The 25,745-nt window shown below is 45.2% G+C and overlaps 1 protein-coding gene across 4 annotated transcripts in view; it reads right to left on the bottom strand.

Moving 5' to 3' along the window:
* EGFL7 (EGF like domain multiple 7) overlaps window positions 1-18,196 on the bottom strand; it is a 28,141-nt gene extending 9,945 nt beyond the window's left edge. For 2 of the 4 annotated variants that reach the window (XM_026719158.2, XM_087914386.1), the window contains exons 1-6: window positions 18,064-18,196; window positions 13,591-13,659; window positions 5,718-5,886; window positions 4,342-4,464; window positions 1,929-2,044; window positions 506-601 (exon numbers count right to left, since the gene is read on the bottom strand). In XM_026719158.2, coding sequence (XP_026574943.1) covers window positions 506-601; window positions 1,929-2,044; window positions 4,342-4,464; window positions 5,718-5,800 — 418 coding nt within the window. In that variant the 5' untranslated portion in view covers window positions 5,801-5,886; window positions 13,591-13,659; window positions 18,064-18,196. Of the gene's footprint in view, window positions 1-505; window positions 602-1,928; window positions 2,045-4,341; window positions 4,465-5,717; window positions 6,046-13,590; window positions 13,660-18,063 lie in introns of those variants that run through there. The other 2 variants (XM_087914385.1, XM_087914387.1) reach the window with 1 other exon arrangement.
* Between the last annotated feature and the right edge of the window lie 7,549 nt (window positions 18,197-25,745).

Genomic DNA, 25,745 nt, shown 5'->3' with positions numbered 1-25,745 from the left:
GAACATGAGCCAGAAGGTCTAATACAGGGGTGTCCAACCTTGGCAACTTTAAGACTTGTGGACTTCAACTCCCAGAATTCCACAAGTCTTAAAGTCGCCAAGGTTGGACACCCCTGGTCTAATATAACACGTTACATTATAGATATAAATAAAAGGTGAGATTAAACTCTGATCATCATCACCATCATAGTAAAATAGTCTTTTGAGCAAACCAAATGGCAAAACTCATTCGAGCCCTTTGCTTCCCAACTTCCTTCAATAAAGCAACTATCAATCATTGGGTTCTCATGATGGGAGCCAACCATGCTGGTTCCACCCACAGGCCAGTTCACCTGACAACCGAGACCCTGGTGGGAGCAGAACCGGCACCTCTCTCACTTCCTTCCTGCTACATTAGGAATCTGTTAATCTGAGGTTTCGGAGCACAGCACCTTCCCAAATGCCAGCATCCGTGTCGCAACTTCTCCCGAAGAGGAAACACCTGGCAGTACCCAAAGACTGTTACCTGTCTGGCAACACCTCCCGGTCCATCCAGGGCAGGGGCAGTCGTTTGGGAGCGAACATTTCCGGCTGGGCTGGCACGGTGGGCGGCAAGTAGCAGCTGCGGTGAGACAAACACGACGGTTATGTTTGCATCCTGCCGGCTTCTCTTTCCTGCAGACCAGCTGCTCGTAAATCAGTGGGCGTGCGGGCTGGTTTCATACAAGACCAGGTGGAAACTGGGGGACCAGAGAGCCAAAAACAGAGAGAAGGTGGGCGCATCCCACTCCCATCCAGACAGGTAGAAGTAGGGAGACCCAGGCTATCTACCCCGCCATTATCTGCTTATCTCTCAGCCGTGACTTGTTATCAGAACTGACTTGATGGGTTTGACTGATCCAGGGTTAACATTATGACATTAACATGGTTGAAAAGTTGTCCCAAAGGTGCTTTTTTTTTCAGGAGGCAACTAGACTTTATTTTTTCTCCTGAAGACATTTCGCTTCTCATCCAAGAAGCTTCTTCAGCTTTGATAGGACAGGGGGATTTCCAGAGAGAAAAATTGAAGACTACAGGAACATTTGCACCACTCAGGTGACCCTGAGGACACAGATAAACCTCCAAGCTGCCTCAACGACCCTCTCAAAGGATGCAAATGACCAGCTGTCTGCAAGGAGGAATATCAATCCTTCCATTCCCCACCATCCTGTCAGAGCTGGAGAAGCTTCTCGGAGGAGAAGGGAAACCTCTTCAAAAGACAAAATAAGAAAGTCCAGTTGCCTCCTGAAAAAGCTCGTTTGGGACAACCAGGACCGAGAATCTCTACAGACTATGGTTGAAAAAATTGTAATTAGCTTTTCAAACGTTCTGGGGCCTGACATGCAGCTTTCGATAATTTTTATTAAAGATTTTTCTTAATATAAAATACAAGCGAAAATGAAGAAAAGAGGGGGAAAAAAATGAAGGGAAAAGGAGAAGGGGATAGAGTGATGGAAAAAGAAAGAAAGAAAAAAGACAGGGACTTCCACCTTTTTTCAGTGCATGGTAGAATTATAGTACCATTTTTTCCTTCTATAAAAATAGTTAAGTCCTCACCTTTTCTATAAAAACTTAAACCAGGGGTCCCCAAACTTGGCAACTTTAAGACTTGTGGACTTCAACTCCCAGAATTCTCCAGCCAGCTGGAGTTGAAGTCCACAAGCCTTAAAGTTGCCAAGTTTGGAGACCTCTGATTTAAACTCAGAATTTCATTCGTATCTCTTTTGAGCAGAAAGCCCAGAAGTGGTTTCCAAGTGGCCTGACTATACAGTTTTGAGAAGGGGAAAAGAGCTTCTATTTGCATCAGATAAACTGAGTTTCTTCAGCATTGGTCTTGCTTCACACATATAACCCTCATCGAGCAACCCTCCTCTAAGGGCCCCAAACAATTTTTGGTTAAGAAAAAGCACCTGTGGGACATCCGAGCCAAGAGAAAGCACTTCTCCGCTTCCATTCAGGAGCGCAAACGTATTCCGGCCGCAAAATCTTCTGATAAACCTGGCGACGTCCGACTTTATAGGTAGTTCTGCAAAACCACAGAGCCCCAAATGTGAACTTGTTGGATATTTTGAGGAGAAAATCAGACTGGAAAGCGCCAGCTTCCTTAGACGTGTAAGTATGTATAAATACTTATTTATACACACATTGTATAGGCTGCCTGATTTCCAGCATCTTTGGGAAGTTTGCAATTAACAATAACATTAGAATTAGAATAGAATAGAGCTGGAAGCAGAGGTGGCATTCAGCTGGTTCTGACCGGTCCTGGAGAACCGGGAGCAGAAATTTTGATTCGTTTGGAGAATCAGCCTGCGACTGGCCCCGCTAACCCCATCTCTTCTCTGCCTCCCATTGAGTCCCAGCTGATCGGCTGGGTCTCCTTTGGTTGCCCTGAACAGGAGAACGGAGCTGGAAAGCAGGTTAGTGGGGTGGGGAGGGAAGGGAAGGGGGATTTTGCAGTAACCTTCCCCTTCCCACATCCACCAAGCCATGTCCACAGAACCGGTAGTAAAAAAAATTTGAATCCCACCACTGGCTGGAAGGGACCTTAAAGGTCTTCTAGTCCAGCCCCCTGCTTAACCAGGAGATCCTATACCATTTCAGGCAAGTGGCTGTCCAGTCTCTTCTTAAAAACCTCCAGTGATAAAGCACCAACAACCTCTGGTGTCAAGCAGTTCCACTGGTTAATTGTCCTCCCTGTGAGGAAGTCTTTCCTTAATTCCAGGTTGCTTCTCTCCTTGATTAATTTCCATCCATTGTTTGTTGTCCTGCCTACGGGGGCTTTGGTAAATAATTTGACCCCGTCCTCTTTTTGGCAGCCCCTCAAATACTGGAATACCGCTCTCTTATCCCCTCTAGTCTTTCTCTTCTCTAGACTGGCCAAACTCAAATCCTGCGGCCGTTCTTCTTCGTATGTTTTAGTTTCCAGGCCTTCGATCACCTTAGTTGTGCTTCAAAGCAACACGCAAAGAAGGAATCGTTAACGATTCTAAAAACAACGTACAAGGGGGAAAAAAGCCCCCTCTCTCAGCCCAGGGATGTTCTTGTGGGGAAAATAAGAAAGAATCCAGATTCTCCTCAGCTTACGACCACTATTGAACTGAAACTTTCCGTTGCTAAGCAAGACAGTGCTTAAGCGAGTTTTGCCCCGTTTTATGAACTATCTCGCCACAGTTGTGTTAGTAGCATGGTTGTTACTAGTTGGGAGTTGAAGTCTGCACATTTTAAAGCTGACAAGATGGAGAAACCCTGAACTAGACGGTGTGAAATCCTGCTGTCTTGAGAGGGAGGCAGCTACAGAGAAGGAAGGCTTCTTGGATGGACCCAAAGGATGCCCCCTATCTGCCCCACTGCCTTTCGATCAGGGAATAACTCCGGATGAAAAGGAGAGTGCAAGAGCAGAGATGCATTGCCTTTCTACCTTGACCCTCCCACACCTTGTGGCAGGGAGTTCCAGAGGTTAATTAGATGCCACTGAAGGCTACGGCAACTTCCTTGTAACAACCTGCCGTGGATTGCTGGCCGTGGTGGGATTCAGCAGGTTCGCACTGGTTCAGGAGAACCGGTAGCTAACTTTTTGTGTAGTTTTGATAAACTGGCTGAAGAGCGTGCCTCGCTATGCCCGGCCCGGCCCTGCCTTGCCCCTCCCCTCCCAGCCACCCCTCGCCTTGCTACCGAGCCACTTGCCCGGCCACCCAAGGTTACAGGGCTGGGCGGGGCAAGGAGGGGCTATGCCTGTTTTAGTAGTTGCCATAAAAAGGTGGCGGCGGGGAAGCAAATCTGGAAGAGCAGTGCAGCAGTTGGAAAGCAAAAGTACATTCCAACTCTTATCTTTCAAAGATTGTAACTAAAATACCAGAACTTTTGCCCGCAAATGTATTGAATTGGAGAACGTGATTGAGGACACCCAGCCCGTCAATTGGAAAATCTGATTTATGACACACCCAGCGGGGAGGGGGGGAAACAGGGTGACAGTGGACTGAAAATTATGTAGGCCAGAGTTGGCTTCATACAGGGCAATGCCAATATGTCGCCTCCAATAAATCCTTGGAAGTTTTTTGAAGTTTGGCTCGAGAATCATGATTTAACTAGGGCGATTGCTGGAATCCTGACACCAGGCACATGACTATCCAGCTACACCCATCCAGCCAGTCATTAGGGCAGAGAACCGATTGTTAAATTGTTTGAATCCCATGACTGGTTGTAGGTAGAACTTGCCAAGGCCTTCAATGGCATGCCATGAACCTCTGGAACTCCCTGCTACAGGGTGTGGGAGGGTCAAGATAGAGGCCCAGTAGATCCCCTGGTTTCTCTCCGCTCTCTTGCCTGTATGTACTGCAGAGCCTGTTTCCCGGGCACAGGGTGAGGTAGGGCTGGTGAACTGGCTGGACATGGGAGGCGAGGTAGGATACGGTGTGGCTTCTCATCTCCATGGAGCATCCACCACACCTGTGAGGGAGAAGCACAAAAGGATAAGGCAAAGTCAGGTACATTTTTTAAAAAAGTTTTATTAATTTTCTATTGTTTATACTTTGTTAGTGCTTAATAAACATCGTGTTGTCTGGGTTATTTTATTTACTTAGCAGTACAGATGACATTCTTATTTATCCATCCCTTTTTTTCCACCTCTGATAAAATAAAGTCCATGTCTGATAATATTCTGTCTCTTCTTTCGGTTTACTCTTCAGCGGAAGTCTGTGCTTTTCTGCACAATCCAGGATCTTCCTAATTATCTCTTTGTCTCGTGGAGTTTCTTCCTTTTCTCCATATTGTGCAAATATAATCCTCGCTGCTGTTAATACATGCAATATTAAATATATATTTTGTTTTATCAATTTTTTCTGGTGTTATACCCAGTAGAAAAAGTTCAGGTTTAAAATCTACATGTTTTCCTGTCATCTTTTCTAGCCACTTTTACCCAAAATTGTTTGGCAAGGCTCTTAGATAGATAGATAGATAGATAGATAGATAGATAGATAGATAGATAGATAGATAGATAGAAAGAGAGATAGAGAGATAGAAAGATAGAAAGATAGAGATAGAGGTAGATATAGATAGATAGATAAAGAGAGAGAGAGAGAATAGATGATACATATATATAAAGAGTTAGATAGATAATAAGATTATATGTGTGTGTGTGTGTGTGTGTGTATGTGTACACATATACAGAGAGAGAGAGGGAGAAATAGATAGATAGATAGATAGATAGATAGATAGATAGATAGATAGATAGATAGATAGATAGACAGACAGACAGACAGGCAGACAATCAGACAGACAGATAGCAAGCAATAGCACTTAGAAATCTTAAGACTTATATACTGCTTCCCAGTGCTTTCCAACCCTCTCTAAGCGGTTTACAGAGTCAGCCTCTTTCCCCCAACAATCTGGGTCCTCATTTTACCCACCTCGGAAAGACGGAAGGCTGAGTCAACCTTGAGCCTGGTGGGATTCGAACTGCCAAATTGTAGGCAGCTGGCAGTCAGCAGGAGGAGCCTGCAGCACTGCACTCTAACCACTGCGCCCCCGTGGCTCAGAGCATCAGAAGAGGTGCCCCTTGCTCTCACCCATCTCCTGGGGTGGGCAGGGGCCATCTTTGGACCACCCAAGCTTGCCCCCAGTTAGCTTTGCAGAAAACCTTGCAAGCCTCTGCTGCAATTCGGCCAGCGGTGCCTCTTCACTAGATGAAGGCAAGGACTCACCTGGAGCTGGAGAAACTCTCAACCCTGGTGGCTGCCAGGACCATGGCAAGGCCCATGGTCCACAGCCAGCCCCCTCTTCTCATCCTTTCTCCTTTGCTGGGCCCTTTCGCTACTGCAACATCATCGCCTGAAGGAGCGACAGCAACCGAAGACGGTTCAGCAAGCTACACTAAAAGCAGAAAGAACAAAACAAATTGAATGGGAAAAAAAGGAGCTTTAACAAATTTCATCAAATTATCATCACAAAGAATTTCTTTTTTTTAAAAAAAAGCAGCAATTAATCATGCTGTTTTGGGATTGTTGTTGTTTTTTTGGAAACCAGCAGCCCAATTTCTCTTAATTTTTAACTTTAAACGTATCGCACTTTGCAAATATTTACAATTTGGAGAGAACGTGAAGGGGTTGTGTAATTCCCAGGCATTTACATGTGAGTAATCTTTGCCAAAATGCACTTTTAATTTTGCACAATGATTTTTTTTTTCCTTGCCTGGTTTGAAATTCTTGAGTGCAAAAAAGGAGCCAAAAAGAAGAAGAAGAATTATTATTTAATGTAGAAAGAGGGTAACTTGGAATGTTTACTAGCAACGACATTTACCACAGATTGCCGATACAAAGAGCGTCTCGGTGTGAATCCTAAGATTTGGGCTCCTGACTGCTATGTACAGGATCTCAATGCCATCACAGGAAATCGTGTATTTAAAAGGTTTAAGCAAAGGTGAGCAAAGACAGACATCGTTTCTGCAGAAATCCAGACCTCGGCCCCCTCCGGCAACGACTTCTGTTTTCATGGCAATTCTCACAACCCTTCCACCCCCCTCCTGATGAAAATTGAAGGCAAGAATGGAAACGGTTTTGAACTGCCAGCACCGAAACCCAACTATTTGCAAACCCATTCTCAAGTAACAGCCACATATTTAAACCCTGAATCAATACATTCTAACAAGGGGCTTATTACACACATACACACACACACACACAGAGAGAGAGAGAGAGAGAGAGCGCAGTCTTTTTATGAAACAATGCCATTCCAAACATCTGCAAGCGATTAGGAATTGTAGCTAACAATAGCGAAGCAAAAGATAAGCAAGTATTTGGAACTTTTCTTTTTTGGGGGGTTTTGCTTGGAATCCTCAGCAATAATTCAACTCACCACACATTATTTAAAAATTAGACAAAACGCAGGCCCCAGGAGCCCCAAAGAGGAGGGGCGGGGGAAAAGAACCTTTTAAGAATGAGATCCCACACAATTTGGCCGCTGATGCCAAATGAATCATAAAGGAAAGGGAATTTTTGCACCCAGAAACCTCTCTTCGGGTTCATGAGTCCTGCTGCTCTCTGCTGCTCTCCTTAAAAGTAAAGTCCACCCAGATCAACGAGCTGGCTTTTAACAGATTAACAGAGTTGGAAGGGACCTTGCAGGTCATCTACTCTGACCCCCCCCCCGCCGCCCAAGCAGGGAGACTCTATACCATTTCTGACAAATGGCTTCTAATGCTTCAGCCCAAGGCAGAATCCTACCTGTCTACCCTTGGCAAATGCTTCAACACTGGAAGCTTTTAAGAAGAGATTGGTCAACCATTTGTCTGAAATGGTGTAGGGTTTCCTGCCTAGGCAGGGGGTTGGACTAGAAGACCTCTAAGGTCCCTTCCAACGCTATTATTCTGTTATCCCCATCTGCCACCAGGCTCTTTGCAAACTGCCTTGTGTCAACCCTTTTCACATGTTGCAAACAGCCCCGTCCTCACACCAAAGCAATTCCTTGACCCCTTCGGAGTCCGGAGTCCGAGGAGGAAGAGGAACAGCTGACAGGAAGTGGGAGTGTGGCTCCGTTGGCTGTGGAGGAGACTGGGGAAGGGCAAAGTCTGGCTGGGCAGAGCAGGGAAGAGGTAGAACAAGGGAGAGGGAGAACAAGGGAGAGGGAGTTCAGAGGAAGACCCAGGCCCACCCCCTCTTCATCCTAGGACACTCAGGGAGGAACGGAGAAGAGAGCAACGCCCATCCCCTCTCACTTGTGACTGTATGACTGTAACTTCGGTGCTTGTATCCTTACGATCAAAATTGACTGTTTCCTAGTATGATTTGATTGCTAATTGTGCCCTATGACTATTATTAAATGTTGTACCTGATGATTCTTGACTCTTGACGAATGTCTCTTTTCTCTTATTTACACAGAGAGCATTTGCACCAAGACAAATTCCTTGTGTGTCCAATCACACTTGGCCAATAAAGAATTCTATTCTATTCTATTCTATTCTATTCTATTCTATTCTATTCTATTCTATTCTATTCTATTCTATTCTATTCTATTCTATTCTACTCTACTCTACTCTACTCTACTCTACTCTACTCTACTCTACTCTAGCCTAGCCTAGCCTAGCCTAGCCTAGCCTAGCCTAGCCTAGCCTAGCCTAGCCTAGCCTACTCTACTCTACTCTACTCTACTCTAATCTAGGAAGAGAGTTTAAAAGAGATGCATGCTGAGTGTGGTGTCTGCTGGGAACGTGAGTTTATCTTGTGTTGACTTCGCTTATCTGTGTTCCTGGCATCTTCCCAGCCATGTTGAGTTATTGCCGTTCCTTCACATCAGGAATTCTTGCTCCTGCCCTGCCAAACTAATTACCTCATCTTGCCTTGATTGGAGTTATAGTTACAGTTTTTGTTGACCATGTTTTGGACTTGATTCTCTGCAGCCAAAGGCTGTTCCTGGGGGAGTTTTTCTCCAGCCCAGAAGGTAACCAGGACCTTGGGGGCAAAGTTGGAGCTAATAAGGGGAATCCTACTGATTATCTGACTGTGTTGCCTTTGTGCCACGCCCCTTTGGTCATCACAGTCAGGCTGAGCAGCAGTGCCTAAGGGGCAAAGCAGACTCGATGGGGCTATAATCCAGAAGGAGACTCTGCAACCTAAGGCCAGAGGGAAGACAACTTGCCGGGCCATCCGAAGTCCCCAGAATCTGCAAGCCTCAGAAGTAAAAACTGAAGAAGTTTCTTTAGTAAGGAAGGCCCGTCACCAGTGCCTGAAATGCCAGCAAAATGAGGCCAGTTTGGAGCACGAGGCATCCCTTGAACTCTTGTTGACAAATATGAGATGCTTTCAAGCAGAATTTTTAAAAAAGGTGGCAGCTTCCTTGTGAGCTTCGCAACCAACTAAAGCAGGGGTCCCAAAACTCGGCAACTTTAAGACTTGTGGACTTCCACTCCCAGAATTCTAGGGAACTGAAGTCTACAAGTCTTAAAGTTGCCAAGTTTGGAGACCTCTGAAAGCATCAGAGCTGAAACTGCAGGAGTCCTCCAGCTCCCTACAGCTTTCTAACCCGGGACAGAATTAAGAGAAATTCAGGATCAATTTCTAACACCGTCTCCAAGCAAGGAGGACACAGGCCTCTGCTGAGTTTTGCACACCACGCATCCATTTTTCCTTTTAAAAGGGTTACACAAACTCAAACCATGATGGGGATTGTGAGGGCTGTTGGCACGAACCCAGCCTACCCCCCTCCACCAGTTCAACCAAGTCAAACCCTATTCAAGTTATTTCGTTTTTTTACTGCAGATGTTTTGAGCACAAGTTCTTCTAGGCTGAGAACCTTTTCGATCGCGGCGGCCTGGAACTATGCTTAATATATAAATCTGGCCAAGTTCACCCATTGAACCATGGCAACGTTTGCTGGGAGTGCTAAGTTTGTTGAACACACCAGAATGGCTTCTATGATCGTACTTTTCAGAGTTTCCCAAGATTCTTGAGTGGTTTTCCCCTTTAGGATTTCCATCCGTGGAATTTTTCCCAAGTTCTCTCTGAGTTTATTAAAATCGGCTCTTTTAAAATCTAAGACTCTGGTGTCATTATGTCCCATTGCTTGTGTTTGCGTTATGTTGAATTCTTTCAAGAAGAGACTGGACTGCCACCTGCCAGAAGTGGTGTAGGGTCCCCTGCTTGGGCAGGGGGTTGGACTAGATGACCTAACAAGGTCCCTTCCAACTCTGATTATCTGTTATCCAGCTAGGATCAGAAACCACGATTAACAGGCTGCAGAGAATGGATTAATCCAAAATGCATATGCCAGGATTGCTTTACCTGCACACAAACAAACCTGAAAAGTATGAAACACATATATAGAGGTAGTCTTTGACTTAGAGCAGTTCATTTAGTGATCGAAGTGACGTCACTGAAAAAAGGGACTTATGACCGTTTTTTCACACTTACAACCACTGCAAGAAATCCCTATGGTCATGTGATCAAAATTTGGATGATTTGGCGACTGGTTCATATTTTTTAATACAATTTTATTTCAGTTTTCCACATTTTAAAAACATCTCTTTTTAGTGAACAGCATGATTCCAGGTTTTCACATTTCCATACAACAATGACTACAATTACATACTCATCTTTCATATTTAGTTTCATATCTTACCAATACTTTACATACTTTCTATTTTTTCCCCCAAATACTTTTCTCCAGCTTAAATCTTAAATAACTCGCATACCTTCGTATTCATTATCCTTTTATACTTTTATCTGTCAGGTTTGCAATTTCGTCGCATATTCTTATTTCATCATTTCACAAATTCTAATTCAATTCAGACATTTCAAAGAGATTTCCCTCCACAATTACTAATTTGAGTGTGCCACCCCTATAGCTTATATATTCTTTAATTACCTCCCCTTTAAATCCCAATATTCATTTAACTTTTCATTATTGCCTAAAAGATTAATAATAATAATCTCCTAACAACTACATAACATATATCCTTTTAGGTCAGATTCTGCATAGTACTTCCCCTTCAATTACATAAAAATCATTTATAATTTCAAAAAGAACAATTAATCTATTCAGTTGATCAAAAACACTGATATTAATCTCGTTACAACTGGTTCATATTTATGACAATTGCAATGTCCTGGAGTCAAGTGGTCATCTTTTGGGACCTTCCAACAAGTAAGGGGAAGCCAGATTTAGTTAACAAAGTACACCAAGAAAAGTCATAAAATGGATGAGATAGGGACCTATTATCATATGTGGTGGAAATGTATAAAAGCAAAAAAAAAATACTGGTGGAAAATAAAGATTTGGATAGAAGAGATGGTTAACCAGAAAGTGGAGCTCAGACCAGAAACGTTCTTACTGGGAATTATTAATGAGAAATACAGTAAAGGAACAATATATTTAATGATACGTATAATAACAGCTGCAAGATTGATGTATGCCCAAAACTGGAAGAATGAAGAGACCCCTACAGAAAGTGAAATAATAAAGAAAATATTGGTCTGTGCAGAGATGGACAGACTAACTTTAGAAATCAAAGATAAGGGTATTGTGAAGTCTGGAGTAAAACGTATCAATGGCTAGAGTCAAGGAAAAAGAAAGAAGGGGTCGAGGCTTTATAGGAATGAAAGTTAAAAAAAGTTTTGTAAACCAAAGAGAATGGAATATAATGGACAAATATGAGATGATACAGATGCACGAGTATAAAAGACGGTTGTAAATATGTATATAATTGCAGATAAATGGAGATAATTGTAAATAGAAATAATATGCAGCTAGCACCATACTAACCCCATAAGGGAAAAAGGAAATTAACTGTTATATGTATTTCTATACTCTAGCTCGTATGGCTAAAATAATAGCCAAGAAAATCACACTGTGTTCAATTGCTTTCAAAGGTTTATTCAATACAAGTTATTATTTAAAAAGAAAGTGGGGCCAAACTGGCTTAAACAGACGTCTCACTTAACAGCAGAAATTGGGGAGGGGGTTCCTCCTTTTGCGCGGCGCCCTTTGCGCCCTTCTCGCCCTTCGGCAAGTCGGGAGCATCGGCAAGCCAAACCGCCCCCCCTTCAACCCCCCCCCCCCGGCACCTCCGAAACGGACTTTGGCCAAACAAAACTGGCCAACTTTTCTTTCTCCCACGCTCGGCGGGGGGGCTCAGCGGCGCCTTCCCCATCTCCGCCACTAGAGGGCGCCCCCACCTCGAGATCGCGGCTTCAGACCTTGGGAGTTTGCGAAAGTCGGGGGTCCCGTTCAATGGGGAGGGTGGGCTTTCCCCCACCCCCCCACCCCCCCACGAGCCGTGGGGAAAGAAACCCGCTACCCCCTCCTGAAAGACCCCCATCCCAAGAAGACGTCTCACTCTTCCCCACTGCATCCCCCCCACCGGCACCCCCATCGTCTCAGCATCCCCCCCACTCGACGCCCCCAGAAGACGTCCCACTCTTCCCACTGCCCCCGCGCCCCATTGTCTCAGCATCCCCACCCGACGCCCCCTCCTGAAAGACCCCCCAGAAGACGTCCCACTCTTCCCCATTGCCCCCCGGCATCCCCATCGTCTCAGCATGCCCCCTCCGACGCCCCCTCCTGAAAGAACCCCCTCTTCCCCACTGGCCCCCGCGCCCCATTGTCTCAGCATCCCCCACCCGACGCCCCCTCCTGAAAGACCCCCAGAAGACGTCCCACTCTTCCCCACTGCCCCCCGGCACCCCCATCTTCTCAGCATGCCCCCCCACTCCGACGCCCCCTCCTGAAAGAACCCCCCTCTTCCCCACTGCCCCCCGCGCCCCATTGTCTCCGCAACCCCCTCCCCAGCTGGAGTAACTGGCCAGCAAACGGGCTACTTTCTTCCCACCGGCTGGAGGATCGCAGCTCTTGCAAGCAAGCCCGCACGCCACCCCCGGCACCCCCCACGCGCCCCAAGAGACCCTTCCTGCAAACCTGGTTTGCTAGTTCCTCGGCTCTCCTTGGCCCAGAATTGAGGAGGGGGGCGGCAGGCAAAAAAAGCGCCGCCGGAGGGGAGACCGACTTGTCCCGCTCTGACCTCCCAAGCGGAGTCGCGCTGCAGACGGCGGGGCTCGCGGGAAGGGAGGGGGGGGCTTTTCCCCTTCCCCAAGTGGTGGACCCCCTCCTCCTCCACCCGCCCAGCCCGGGGGTCTCGCCCCTCTCTCTCTCTCCTGACCTCCAAGGATGCGCCCGCGGGAAGGTCCGCCCGCCCGATTTGTCCTGCTCACATTTGCAAGAAGGAAGCGGGTCTTTCTCGTCTTAACCCCCCCCCGCCGCCCCCCGCCTCGCTTTTTCCTTCCAGAGAGGGAAGAAAGTCAATTTGCCCCCCCTCCCCACTTCCCCGGACTCGGAGCCTTTGGGGCGGGGGGGGGGGAAGGCAGGCAAGACAGAAGCGGGTGCAGCAGAGAGCCAGAAACCCGGGTCAGGAACGCAGCGGAGGAGGGAAGGGGTCCCTAGCTCCCTTCCCCTTACTCCCGTCTCCAGCTTTTGGGGCTACACCACCACCACCACCCCGTTTGGGGAGGTGGGCGTCTCCAACTGCAACCAGGCACTCCTGTCCCATAACCAGGACCAAAGCCCCTGGCATTCTGGCAAGAAGATTTTCCTAGCTTTCCTGGTGGTCTTCCATCCAAGTTTGGCCACCCCCTATTTCCCCCCCCCAAATCCCAGTAGTTTCCTTCTGTAGAGCTCACTTTCCTGGGCACGCGGCTCTCCAAACTTGGTCACTTTAAAACTAGCGGACTTCAACTCCCAGAATTCTCCTGGCTTGGAGAATTCTGGGAGTTGAAATCCCCAAGTCTTAAAGTGGCCAAGTTTGGAGACCTCTCCCTCCTGGAGACCAGAAGACCTCCAGAGGTTTTCTTTTGCAATCATACAAGTGTGGCTCCCTTTCCTTTTGCTAAAACAAGGGTTTAGGGAGGGATGCCACTTCCCAATGAAGTTGTACAGCTGGGGGAGGGTTTCCTGGTGGTCTCCCATCCAGACCACACGTTAACCTTCTTTCGGGCTCTTGATATTCCAACCTCCTTCCCACTTCTACTGGTACAGTCAAGAAATAATCTTTTAAATAGCCAGCAAAGGAAATAAACAAATTTCAGGTCTTACCTGTTTCTGGCTTGGTCATTCATCATTAAACAGAACTTGTTGCTTTCCAGGTGTTTTGATTTCTTATTGCTGGAGCAAAAAACAAACAGAACAAAAATGCAGATATTAAGGTGTCCATTCAGCACGTGAAGTCATCCCCAGAGGTCAGTGTTTGTCTCTATGTTTAGTACCTTAACATAGCTAAACAGATGCTGGTTGGCTTTTTCAGATTTGTAAAAAACTTTTTCCATATAAAAGTTTTTATTTTTATCACAACAACAAAAAACAAACATAAAACCTTTCTGTTCAACAGTGTGTCTGTTGAGTACATATTTCTTTGTGCACAAAATAATATTATCAGACATATTTAACCTGTACATATTTATAATCATTCTTATCATTATTGTATATCACATATTTTATCCTTAACTTTACAATCATTAACTTTCAATAATATATTTCAAGTTCATGTTCTTACTCTACCTAGCTCATCTATTTATCAGTAACAATATATTATGCTATACTTATATAGTTCAATTCTTTACTCTTCTATCCAACCATTCATAAAATAAATCCCAAATTTTATAATAGTCTTTTTCTTCTTGTTCTCTAATCGCCATTGTCAATCTACTCATTTCTGCACATTCCAATATTTTCTTAATTATTTCCTCTTCTGTTGGGATTTTTTCATTTTTCCAATTTTGTGCAAATACAATCCTGGCTGCTGTTAATATATTAATAATCAAATATGTTAACTCTTTGTTATAACCCTCAGCAGATTTGTACATTTAGGGGACGGGTTAAAGCTATTTTCCAAAGCACCCGAAGGCCAGACAAGGAATAATGGATGGAAACTGAACAAGGAGAGATTCAACCTGGAAATAAGGAGGAATTTTCTGACAGTGAGAACAATCCACCCATGAAACAGACAAGTTGCCTTCAGAAGTTGTGGGAGCTTCATCCCTGGAAGCTTTCAAGAAGAGACTAAGCTCCCATCTATCAGTAATGGTGTAGGGTCTCCTGCTTGGGCAGGGGGTTGGACTAGATGACCTACAAGCTCCTTTCCAACTCTGTTAATCTGTTAAATGCACAGGAGCAAATCAGACAATTTTAAAAGTTTCTTTTTTCCTCCCTGGTCCTGCTTTGTCCAACTCACTTCCCTTGTGCTTGCACATCATTTAGAGAAACCAACAGCATAATTCTTGTCATTTTCTTTAATCCTAATAAATGTTATTTTACTATCAACATTGAAACTGGGGGCTTCTTTCCCCACCCCAGCTAAATTGAGCCAAAGACAGCACATTCCATCAGAAACAAAAATAACCGGGAATAATAAAAATCGCATCCTTCTTATTTATTAGGCCAAAAAGTAAGACAAAAATTCTCAGGAAAAATGGAGGCAAGGAATCTGAGGGGGGACGGGAAAGTGAGTGACATTTTGGCACACAGTCACCTTATTCAGTTTTTCATTTTTGATGTCAGACACTGCCCAGAATCCTTAGGGATTGGGGTGGATTTTAAATACTTTGAGTCGGTTGCAATTTGCTCAGATTTTAGGCTGCCGAGTTGAAGCAAGAAACATGGGAGAAAAAGATGGAAGCCCAGAAAAAGGTGTGGATTTGCCTCCACCACCATTGGCTCAAAGGACAATTTCCAACAATTAACCCACAATGACACCAAATTCATTCCTCCAGAAACAAACCCGAGCAAAACCTCAGAAGTAAAAAAATAAATGATGCCGTACGAACAGAGGCAGCCAATACAATTTTACTCCTTCTCAGTGAGTAAAAGGAATCTGAGGGGTAGTGCAAGATTTACTCTCAGGTAAATGTGCAAGAGAGCAAAGCTGATATTTGGTGTTGGGTCTGCTTGGGCTGGGGGTTGGACTAGATGACCTACAGGGTCCCAACTCTGCTAATCTGTATATTTTAAGCCCTGAAACTGAACAGAAAGCAGCAGAACAACTGGGAAGGAAGGATGGAGAGAGATGAGAGATATCCAGGGGGAAAAAATATTTTTCTTGGGCCAATTTTGGAACCGGGAAGGAAAAAAAAAACGGGTTGAAATTGTTCCTTTTCTTCTCTCCTAAAACTCAGCTCTTCTGCCCAAGATGTAGAAGGACAGCTAGTTTCTAGCCGTCCCAAGGCAGGAGTTTTTGGACTCTCAACCCACAGAGTCCTGCCAAAACCCCCAACCTGTTATTGTTTTTAGGGGGGAATGAAACTATAGGAGATCAGTTTATATTTATATTTTTAGCACCTTTGAAACCCGCAAAATATTTCTTCAAGACAGGAAAGAAATCCAATTGCCTCCTTTTTTCAGAATGGGAAAAAAAATCCTTTTATTTAGGACTTCCAGGAATTTTCAAAACTGAGGGTGGGGGCGGAATCAGTTGAAATGAAAATCACAGTGAAACAAGCCTCAAACTTTTCCATTCTATTCCTCTCTGACCTTGGCAAACAAAGGTAAATTTCAAAGATATCCCATGGAAAAATGGGAATTGTTTCTAAAGAATAAAGTGACTCCATTTGTTCTGTCTCATGTCTGTGTTGGGCATTGCTATGATCTTGCAGTTAGTGGCTGGGCTTATGCCTGCTCTTAAGCCATGGTTTGTTTATGCTTATTGAATAAGTCACAGTTGGCTGAGTTGATACCACTCATTGAACTATAAGCTCTGCTTTCACAGTGAACTATATTGCAGATTATTAGGGCAACAACCTTGCAAGCTGTTGGCAGCTCTGTCAAAATTAGATGAGGGACTCAAAATCCTTAGGGACAAGCAGACAACCCAGGCAAATTCTCCCCAAATCAGGACTTAAGAGCAACCAGGATGATGAGGGGACTGGAGACTAAGGCACATGAAGAACTGTTACAGAACTGGGCCTAGTGAAGAGAAGGACCAGGCGAGACAGGAGAGCGGTCTTCCAATATTTGAGGGGCTGCCCCAGAGAGAGGAGGAAGGGCTCAACCTGTTTTTCAAGGCACCTGAAGGCCAGAGAAGGAATAAAGGATGGAAGCTGATCAAGGAGAGAGATTCAACCTGGAAATAAGGATGAATTTCCTGTCAGGGAGAGCAGTCAACCCGTGGAACAGAAGTTGCCTTCAGAAGTTCTGGGAGCTTCATCCCTGGAAACTTTCAAGAAGAGATGGGACTGCCATCTGTCAGAAATGGTATAGGCAGGGTCTCCTGCTTGGGTAGGGGGTTGGACTAGTTGACCTCCAAGGTCTCTTCCAACTCTTTTAACGTGTTTTTTAAAAAAATTCTGTGAAACTACCAAAAGGTGGGCTGGGAGATGGAGGGCTGATCCGAGGCACAGAAAAATATTTCCCAGCCATTGTACAGCACCCAGTTTCTGCCTGGGAACACTTCAAGGCGGTCGAGAGGAGTCCAAAGTGGCAGCTGCCAAACCGTTGGAAGCACCCCTTGATGGAGCTTCTGGGGACCTCACCTGCCCTTGTTTGTCCCCAGAATATGGAGCAACTGGAAAGTGGAACCAGATCCCCCCCAAGCCAGAGCACAGATTGTCCTGGCATTCATAGGTGGCTTTGAGGTTGGACCAGCTTAGCTTAATGGGTCCCTTTAGGACTTGGGACACGGCGTGAAGATGGGCTCACTCAGGAACCAGGATAAGCCTTTTGTCCCAGTCTAGGTCTTCACAACGAACCTGGGCTATTTCAGTTCCTTGGCTTCACATGCAGCCTCGGGTTCAAGAGTCTTCCTGCTCTCCTTCTTGCCTTCAATCTGCCTTGGAGGAATCCAGTTAGGTAAGGCACTGAAAAGCTCAGCCCCGTCTTTTAGGAACCCGACTTTCTCTCTTTCATTCTGGCTCCAGCCGAGATTGAATACCAGATTCACACAACAGATCAACCAGCCAAACGTCTTCTAGATGAAGACCCAACGGCTAGGAGCGGTGCTCAGTTTGGGAACTTCAGGAGAGCTCATAACCTGAAGCCCTTGATAGGTTCACCCCACACTCAAAGCCAGGGGTCCCCAAACTTGGCAACGGTAAGACTTGTGGACTTCAACTCCCAGAATTCTCCAGCCAGCTGAGCTGAAGTCCACAAGTCTTAAAGTTGTCAAGTTTGGGGACCTCTGCTCAAAAACAAGTAAGTAAAGAAGGAGCAACTGCATTTACATGCTCAATTCAGGGATTCTCTCTCTCTCTCTCTCTCTCTGTCTGTCTGTCTCTGTCTCTCTGTCTCTCTCTCCCTCTCTCTCAATGGGTTGTGTGAACCCAGCCTGTGGAGTATTGTGTGAACGCTCCCAAAATGGGTTCTTTCTGCCACCATATGGAATGTGTGACGTGAACCCAACCCAACTTGTTCTGAAGAGCGTCTCCTCCTGCAAAGGTGTTCTGCTCGAGATGCAAACGTCTTCACTGGAGCACAGGAGAAGTTGACCAGCAACGGAGACCCCCCCACCCAAGCACTGCCATGAAGTCCCCCCTCCCCCAAAGCCCCACATCTTAGGAAATGTGTCCCATCAGCTCTCACCTTGGGATCTTCTCGTCAGCTCAAAGTGGTCCTCTGTGGCGGCTCTGGGACGGGGCTTCCTCCCCTCAGCTTTCCTGCCCAGCTCTCCTGGCGTCCTACGGCCACCTGGCCAAGATCTGCTGAGCTTTGCTTCTTCATGGTTCAAGGCCTACCCCACCCCAGCTGGGGCTGACTCTGGGATTTCTGCTCTCTGCTCCTCTGGTCCAAGGCACGAAACAATGGTGCTCGGCCGCAGGGATGGTCCCTTTGGAAGTGGAAGGGCGGCCTTTTTATGTCCCTCCTTCCTGTATAAATCAGGCCTGGGATGGGACAATCCAGACAGGAAGCATGGTGAGTGTTGCTGCCTGATAAGGAGACGGGAGAGCAGAGGCAAACACCGAACAGCTCAGCAGGGAATTGGGCACGAAACAGCCATCTTATGCCAAAAGGAAGAGGTGGCTGGGGGATTGGGAGGAGTAGGGGGGGCAGGTTCGACCAGGGAGGGGCTCTGCATACAGAAACCACTTCAGGAATGCCCGGTTTCTCACCCCCCCCCCCAATTAACTCAGGAGGAAGCCATGAGACGGGGCCAGCTCTCTCCACCGGAGCTTCTAACTTGGTTTTTCCTAACCTAGAATCCTGCATCCAGTTTTGGCCAGTTGTGGTGGTTGTGATCACCTGTGGCTGCAGAAAGCCTTTTCCAGGGCAGCATGGCTGTTGTGGACCCCTCTGGCCATCCTCTGCCGTCGCCTGGCCACCTCACCTAGCAAAGCTCTGGGTCAGCCAATGCAATCCTAAGTTGCATTAACACAGGGATACAATCAAGATCAAGGGAGGTACTATTACCGCTCTGTAAAGCCTTAGTAAGACCACACCTAGAGCTCTGCATGCAGTTTTGATCACCACACCATAAAAAAATGAGGTTGAGGCTCTAGAAAAAGCGCAGAGAAGAGCAACCAGGATGATGAGGGGACTGGAGGCTAAAACATATGATGAACAGTTGCAGGAACTGGGCATGGCTAGTCTAGAGAAGAGAAGGACCAGGGGAGACAGGATAGCGGTGCTCCAATATTTGAGGGGCTTCCACAGAGAGGAGGAAGGGGTCAAGCTATTTTCCTGAAGGCCAGACAAGGAATTATGGATGGAAACTGAACAAAGAGAGATTCAACCTGGAAATTTCAAAAAGTTTCGAAAGTTTAAAATGCCATCAAAGATCCATCTCATTCTGGACATTCATTTTTTTGAACTATTACTGGCCGACAGTACAAGATAATAAAAAACAAGGACAAATAGGCTGAAAAACAGCTTCTATCCTAAGGCAGTAACTTTATTGAATTCTATTGTATAGTGCAGTCAGGGGTTTTCCATTCAGTTATATAGAACGTGAAGGAGGTGTGTTTGTGTTTATTTTCATAGTCATAATGTACACTGAAGATGATATTTAATTTTGAGGTGCAATGACAATAAAGTAAAGTAAACTGAATAAGGAGAAATTTTCTGACAGTGAGAACAATCAACCAACGGAACAGAAGTTGCCTTCAGAAGTTATGGGAACTTCAACACTACTGGAGGCTTTCAAGAAGAGGCTGGACTACCATCTGTCAGAAATGGTGTAGGATCTCCTGCTTAGGCGAGGGGTTGGACTAGATGAGCTACAAGGTCCCTTCCAACTCCGTTAAATCTGGAAAAATAACAACCCAGCTTTTCAGAAGGGGCAGATTTCTGCCTCGGAATCCATAGCTAGGAGGAGTCTCACTTCAATGGACGTCTGGGTTGGTTGGAGCTTAGCAGGTGGGATGAACCATCCCTAGCCAGGGAGAAACCTGGGCCTCCCCGCTTAGCCCAGTGTTTCTCAGTCTCAGGAACTTGAAGTAGACTTCCATTCCCAGAATGCTGGCTGGGGAATTCTGGGAGTTGAAGTCCACACTTCTTAAAGCTTCCCAAGATCGAAAAACTCTGCTGTAGAAGCCCTGCGTAGCTTAGCTGTATTTTTTCCTCAGTTTGCGTATCAAGAAAGCAAAGCACGGATCCCTGAATTGTTGTCCCACAAGCCATGGTCAAAACATCAAAGTGATGCCATAGCTTGCCATCAAGAGTTCCCACTTAAAGAACAATCCTGGGTTGTATAAACATAGAATCAAAATCACGTGGCGCATTCGTCCTGCTCAGTAAGGCCACACTGGGAATGTTTTGGTCGCCACATTACGAACAAGATGTTGAGGTGCTGGAAAAAGTGCAAAGAAGAGCAACTAAGATGATTAAAGTCCTGGAAGACAAAAACATAGAAAGAACGGTTGCAGGAATTTGATAGGGCTACTCTAGATACTGCATCCAGTTTTGGTTGCCACGTTATTACAAAAAAAGATGCTTGAGACTTTGGGAAAAGTGCAGAGAAGAGCAACTAAGATGATTTTTAAATAACATTTTATTTCAGTTTTCCACATTTTAAAAACATCTTTTTTTTTAGTGAACAGCCTAGTTCCAGGTTATCCCATTGACATACAAACATGACTTTAATGACATACCCATCTTTCACATTTCATTTCATTTCTTATCATTACTAAGATGATTTAAAGGCTTGGAGACAAAAACACAGGAAGAACGATTGGAGGATTTGGGTTTGGCTAGTCGAGAGAAAAGAAAAGGACTAAGGGCGACATGATAGCAGGATTCCAGCATTTGAGGAGCTGCCACAAAGAAGAGTTGGGGGTCAGATTATTTTCCAAAGCATCAGAAGACAAGAAACAACGGATGGAAACTAATCCAGGAGAGAAGCAACCTGGAATTAAGGAGAAACTTCCTAACGGTGAGGACAGTTAACCAGTGGGACAGCTTGCCACCAGAGGTTGTTGGTGCTTTATCACTGGAGGTTTTTAAGAAGAGACTGGACAGCCACTTGTCTGAAATGGGATAGGGTCTCCTGCTTGAGCAGAGGGTTGGACCAGATGACCTCCAAGGTCCCTTCCAGCTCTATTCTGATTGACTGAACAGAGAAGTATCAATTGCACCAGCTCCTTGACATAGTTATAAAGGAGGAAGCAAAGCAGACGGATAGATACTGGCCCCACTTAGCTTCCAGAGTCATAATTGGATCCTTTAAATATGCTCCCTGATCATGATGACTGCACAGTTTGCAAATTTGCTAGCAATTAGCGAAAACAATAGTTTCCCAGCCTGGTACCTTTCCAGAACTTCAGGATGAAAAAAAATAATCTTCTCAAATGCCTGCAGAGGGTGAGGATAAATGCAAACTAACTGCATCTCAGAAAACCACTTCCTGAGCTGTTGCACAATTTCATAGAAGTCAGAAATAAGAAAGAATGGCTTAGGTTGGGGAAACAGCTTTCTTCCTTTCTCGTGACAGAAACTCAAGCAGAATTATATATATATATATATATATATATATATATATATATATATATATATATATATATATATATATATATTCTGACAGGTTGCAGACACAGTCGGTTTGCTGGGAGCTCAGAAAGTGCTGAAAAAGAAATAGTCAACAAATATCCATGCTGGGTAAATGGAGCCTCCACTTTCAGGAGCAGTGTATCTCTGAATGCCCTATGGTGGAGACGCAGCAAAGGATACGTTGCCTGCCACGGGTAGCCAGATCAGATCACCTGGCACAAAAGACCACTGCAATTTGGGTTTCAGAGACACTGAATGCAAAATTTTATTATAAATCACAAGAATTAACATTAATAGAGTTGGACAGGATCTTGAAGGTCAACTAGTCCCACCCCCTGCCCAAGCAGGAGACCCTACACCATTTCTGACAGATGGCAGTCCAGTCTCTTCTTGGAAGCCTCCAGTGATGGAGCTCCCACAACTTCTGAAGGCATCTTTCATGTTCCATGCGTTGATTGTTCTCACTGTCAGGAAATTCCTCCTTATTTCCAGGTTGGTCAGCTTCCACCCATTCTTCCTTGTCTGGCCTTCGGGTGCTTTGGAGAATAGCTTGACCCCCTTCCTCCTCCCTCCAATATTGGAAGACTGCTATCCTGTCTCCCCTGGATTGACAGCTAGATTGGGAAGGATGAGCAATCACCACAAAGGGCAGCTGCTGAGGGTCTCTCCGGCCCAGCAAATTTAGCCCCTGGCTTCATTCCCTTCCCAAAGGAAGAGTTGGGCCCAAGTGCATTATGGACACAGGAGCCTCCTCATCGGAGACTTGGCAGGCCAGTTGGGGCCCACCCTGGCTGAATGTGTAGGGCAGCCCAACTCTTCGCCCCTTGGCTCAGTCCAGTGCTCGATGATGAGGCCCGCAGACCAGAGGTGGGATTCAGCCGGTTCTGGAGAACCAGAAGGGGAAGTTTTGAGTAGTTCGGAGAACCAGCCAATCCCACCTCTGACTGGCCCTGCCAACCCCATCTCTTCTCTGTCCCCCATCGAGTCCCAGCTGAGTGGCTGGGTCTCCTTTGGTTGCCCTGCACAGGAGAAGGGAGCTGGAAAGCAGGCTTGTGGGGTGGGGAGGGAAGGGGGATTTTGCAGTAACCTTCCCCTGCCACGCCCACCAAGCCACACCCACAGAACCGGTAGTAAAAAAAAGCTGAATCCCACCACTGCCACAACTCCTTTCAGCAGGAGTTCTGAATGAAGTGCCCCCCAACTCTTTAGTCCAGCTTTTCAGGGTCCATAAACACCCCAACCCTCCTGCTCACTCGTTTGGTTCGACTCCTTGGTTCCCCCGGTTTCTCTAGAAAGGGTTTGGACTTCCAAAGGGGACCCTGGTGGGTGGGAGGTGGAGGAGAAGGCCCCCCGAGGACCTGGTTCTGCCAGCGGCCCTGGGGAACCCAGAGTGCGATGGAGCCCATCAATGGGCTCGTGGGATCTGCTGTCATTGGGGTGGGATGCGGTTGGGAGTTGGGTGTGTGTGTGTGATTTTTTAAAAAATTTACTTATATATTTTTCCAGATTTTGTTCTATTGTACTTTATTAATTTATTTGATTCTTTTTGTTTGTTTTTATTTTTTTATTTTTGTTTTAAATCTGGTTTTACATTCTGTAAGTGACCTCAAGTTGAATAGGCAACAATACAAATTAGATAGATAGATAGATGATAGATAAATAGATAGATAGATGATAGATGGATAGATAGATGATAGATAGATAGATAGATAGATAGATAGATAGATAGATAGATAGATAGATAGAGAAAGGTAGGTAGATAGGTAGATGATAGATAGATAGATAGATGATAGATAAATAGATAGATAGATGATAGATGGATAGATAGATAGATAGATAGATAGATAGATAGATAGATAGATAGAGAGAGATAGAGAGAGAGAGAGAGAGAAAGGTAGGTAGGTAGATGATAGATAGATAGATAGATAGATAGATAGATATAGATAGATAGATAGATAGATAGATAGATAGATAGATAGAGAAAGGTAGGTAGGTAGGTAGGTAGATGATAGATAGATAGATAGATAGATAGATAGATAGATAGGTAGATAGGTAGGTAGGTAGATGATAGATATAGATGATAGATAAATAGATAGATGATAGATGGATAGAGAGAGAGAGAGAGAGAGAGAGAAAGGTAGGTAGGTAGATGATAGATAGAAAAATAGATAGATGATAGATAAATAGATAGATAGATGATAGATGGATAGATACATAGATAGATAGATAGATAGATAGATAGATAGATAGATAGATAGATAGATAGATAGATAGAAAGGTAGGTAGGTAGGTAGATGAGAGATAGATAGATAGATAGATGATAGATAAATAGATAGATAGATAGATAGATAGATAGATAGATAGATAATTAGATGATAGATAAATGATAGATAGATAGATAGATAGATAGATGATAAATAGATAGATAGACAGACAGACAGACAGATGATAGATAGATAGACAAACAGACAGACAGACGATAGATAGATAGACAGACAGACAGACAGATAGATAGATAGATAGGCCCAGGCCTGCAGATCTTCCCAGCTAGGGTTGGATTAATGCTTGCAATCCCATTGATGCTGCAAGAAGGGCGGTCATCTCAACCCCTGCCACCACCATGGATGGATGGATGAATGGCTGCAAAAACTGATGGCGTTAGCGGAGATGGCTAAATTGACTGCTTTGATCAAAGGAAAATATATATGTATATACAAATACTCTCATTTCTACTTGGAAACCGCTTCTGGACTTTGTGCTTGCGGTGGGAAAGAAAATGAAACTTTGATTTGGGGTTTTACCGATTAGAAAGATTTGTTGTGACAGAAATGGCTAATTTCTATTATTACGAAAGAAAAGTAAAAAGTTGCAGGTCGATCTCCATGCCTTCTTCAACTGCACCAAAGGAGTCGGAAGTCAATGCTTTTATTTTTCTTCTTTTTCCCTTCCTTTCCCCCACTCTTCCCTTCCCTTTTTCCTTCCCTCATTTCCCTGATATTTATTTATATAGAACAGAATAGAATAAACAGACTTGGAAGCGACCTTAGAGGTCTTCTAGTCCAACCCCCTGCTCCAATCTGTCCAATCTCTTCCTGAAAATATATTCTCTTACACATATGTATTTCCATAGAACAGAGTAGAATAAAAAGTGTTGGAAGGGACCTGGGAGATAATCTAGTCCAACCCCTGCTCATGCAGGAGACCCTAGACCAGAAGTTTTCCAACCCTGGCCTGGCTGGCTGGGGAATTATGGGAACTGAAGTCCACAAGTCGTCAAAGTTACAGCACCTGGAACAGCATCCCTGGATCAGTAGAAGTTAAAACAGACAAGAGAGGATGCCCCACACACCGCCACCGCTCACAGCGTCCGTATTTGATTTTGTAGTCTCTTTGTATGTTATATTGCAAATATATACATAAAAAGATCCTGCAAGAAGAGGGAATTTGGGCAGGCGAGGTAATTGTGCAAAAAATAATAATAATAAAAATAATGTTTTTATTCCAAGCAGCAAAACAAGCCATCCCTCAATCCCGGTTCCCCTCACCCGCCTGCCCCTCCTTGGGTGCCCACAAACCCAGCATTCACTATTCACACCAAAAGCAGCAGAAACAGCAGCAGCAAATCTCTGTTTCCGGAAACAGGAAGTGACTGCAAGGGGGAGATTGGGAGATGGCTTTGGAAGAACAATGCAAATCTCATCCGGGAGGAAACAGGAACTGCGTCAGGAAAGCTCAATCACTTTGTTGGGAAGGGAAGAGGCAGTGACCTTTGCATCCAAGAACTTGGGAGGCATGGAAACCCTTGACAAATATAGACCCTCAAGGCCTTTCCTGGGATGGGGCACTCAGCAGCGGCAGCAGCAGCAGCAGCACTTCCTCTTCAATGGTGGTTGCTGGCTGTAGTGGCAATTGTGTAGATGTGTGCAGATGGAGCACATGGTGTGTGTGTGTGTCTGCCTTCAACCATAAAACAGAGGAGGGGAAATCTGGCATATCACTAGAAAAATCCAACCTTCTCTTCCAAGTTCGCACAACAGCAATGAACTGGTTGGTACCCAAAGATCATCACGCCGAGCCTTGCCATAAGGAATCAAACCCATTCTGGCCTGGGATTATAGAGCACTCAGCAGAGATCTCCACCTTAATACCACTCTACAAAGCCTTAGTAAGGCCGCACCTAGAGTCCTGCATCCAGTTTGGGTCACCACACTGTAAAAAAGAGGTTGAGACTCTAGAAAAAGTACAGAGAAGAGCAACCAGGATGATGAGGGGACTGGAGGCTA

The sequence above is a fragment of the Pseudonaja textilis genome, chromosome 17, assembly GCF_049901715.1.
Source record: "Pseudonaja textilis isolate UNSWEBS1 chromosome 17, rPseTex1.2, whole genome shotgun sequence".
Classification (NCBI taxonomy): Eukaryota; Metazoa; Chordata; class Lepidosauria; order Squamata; family Elapidae; genus Pseudonaja; species Pseudonaja textilis.
The sequence above is the reverse complement of the archived record's forward strand: the minus strand, read 5'-3'. Positions and strand labels throughout refer to the sequence as shown.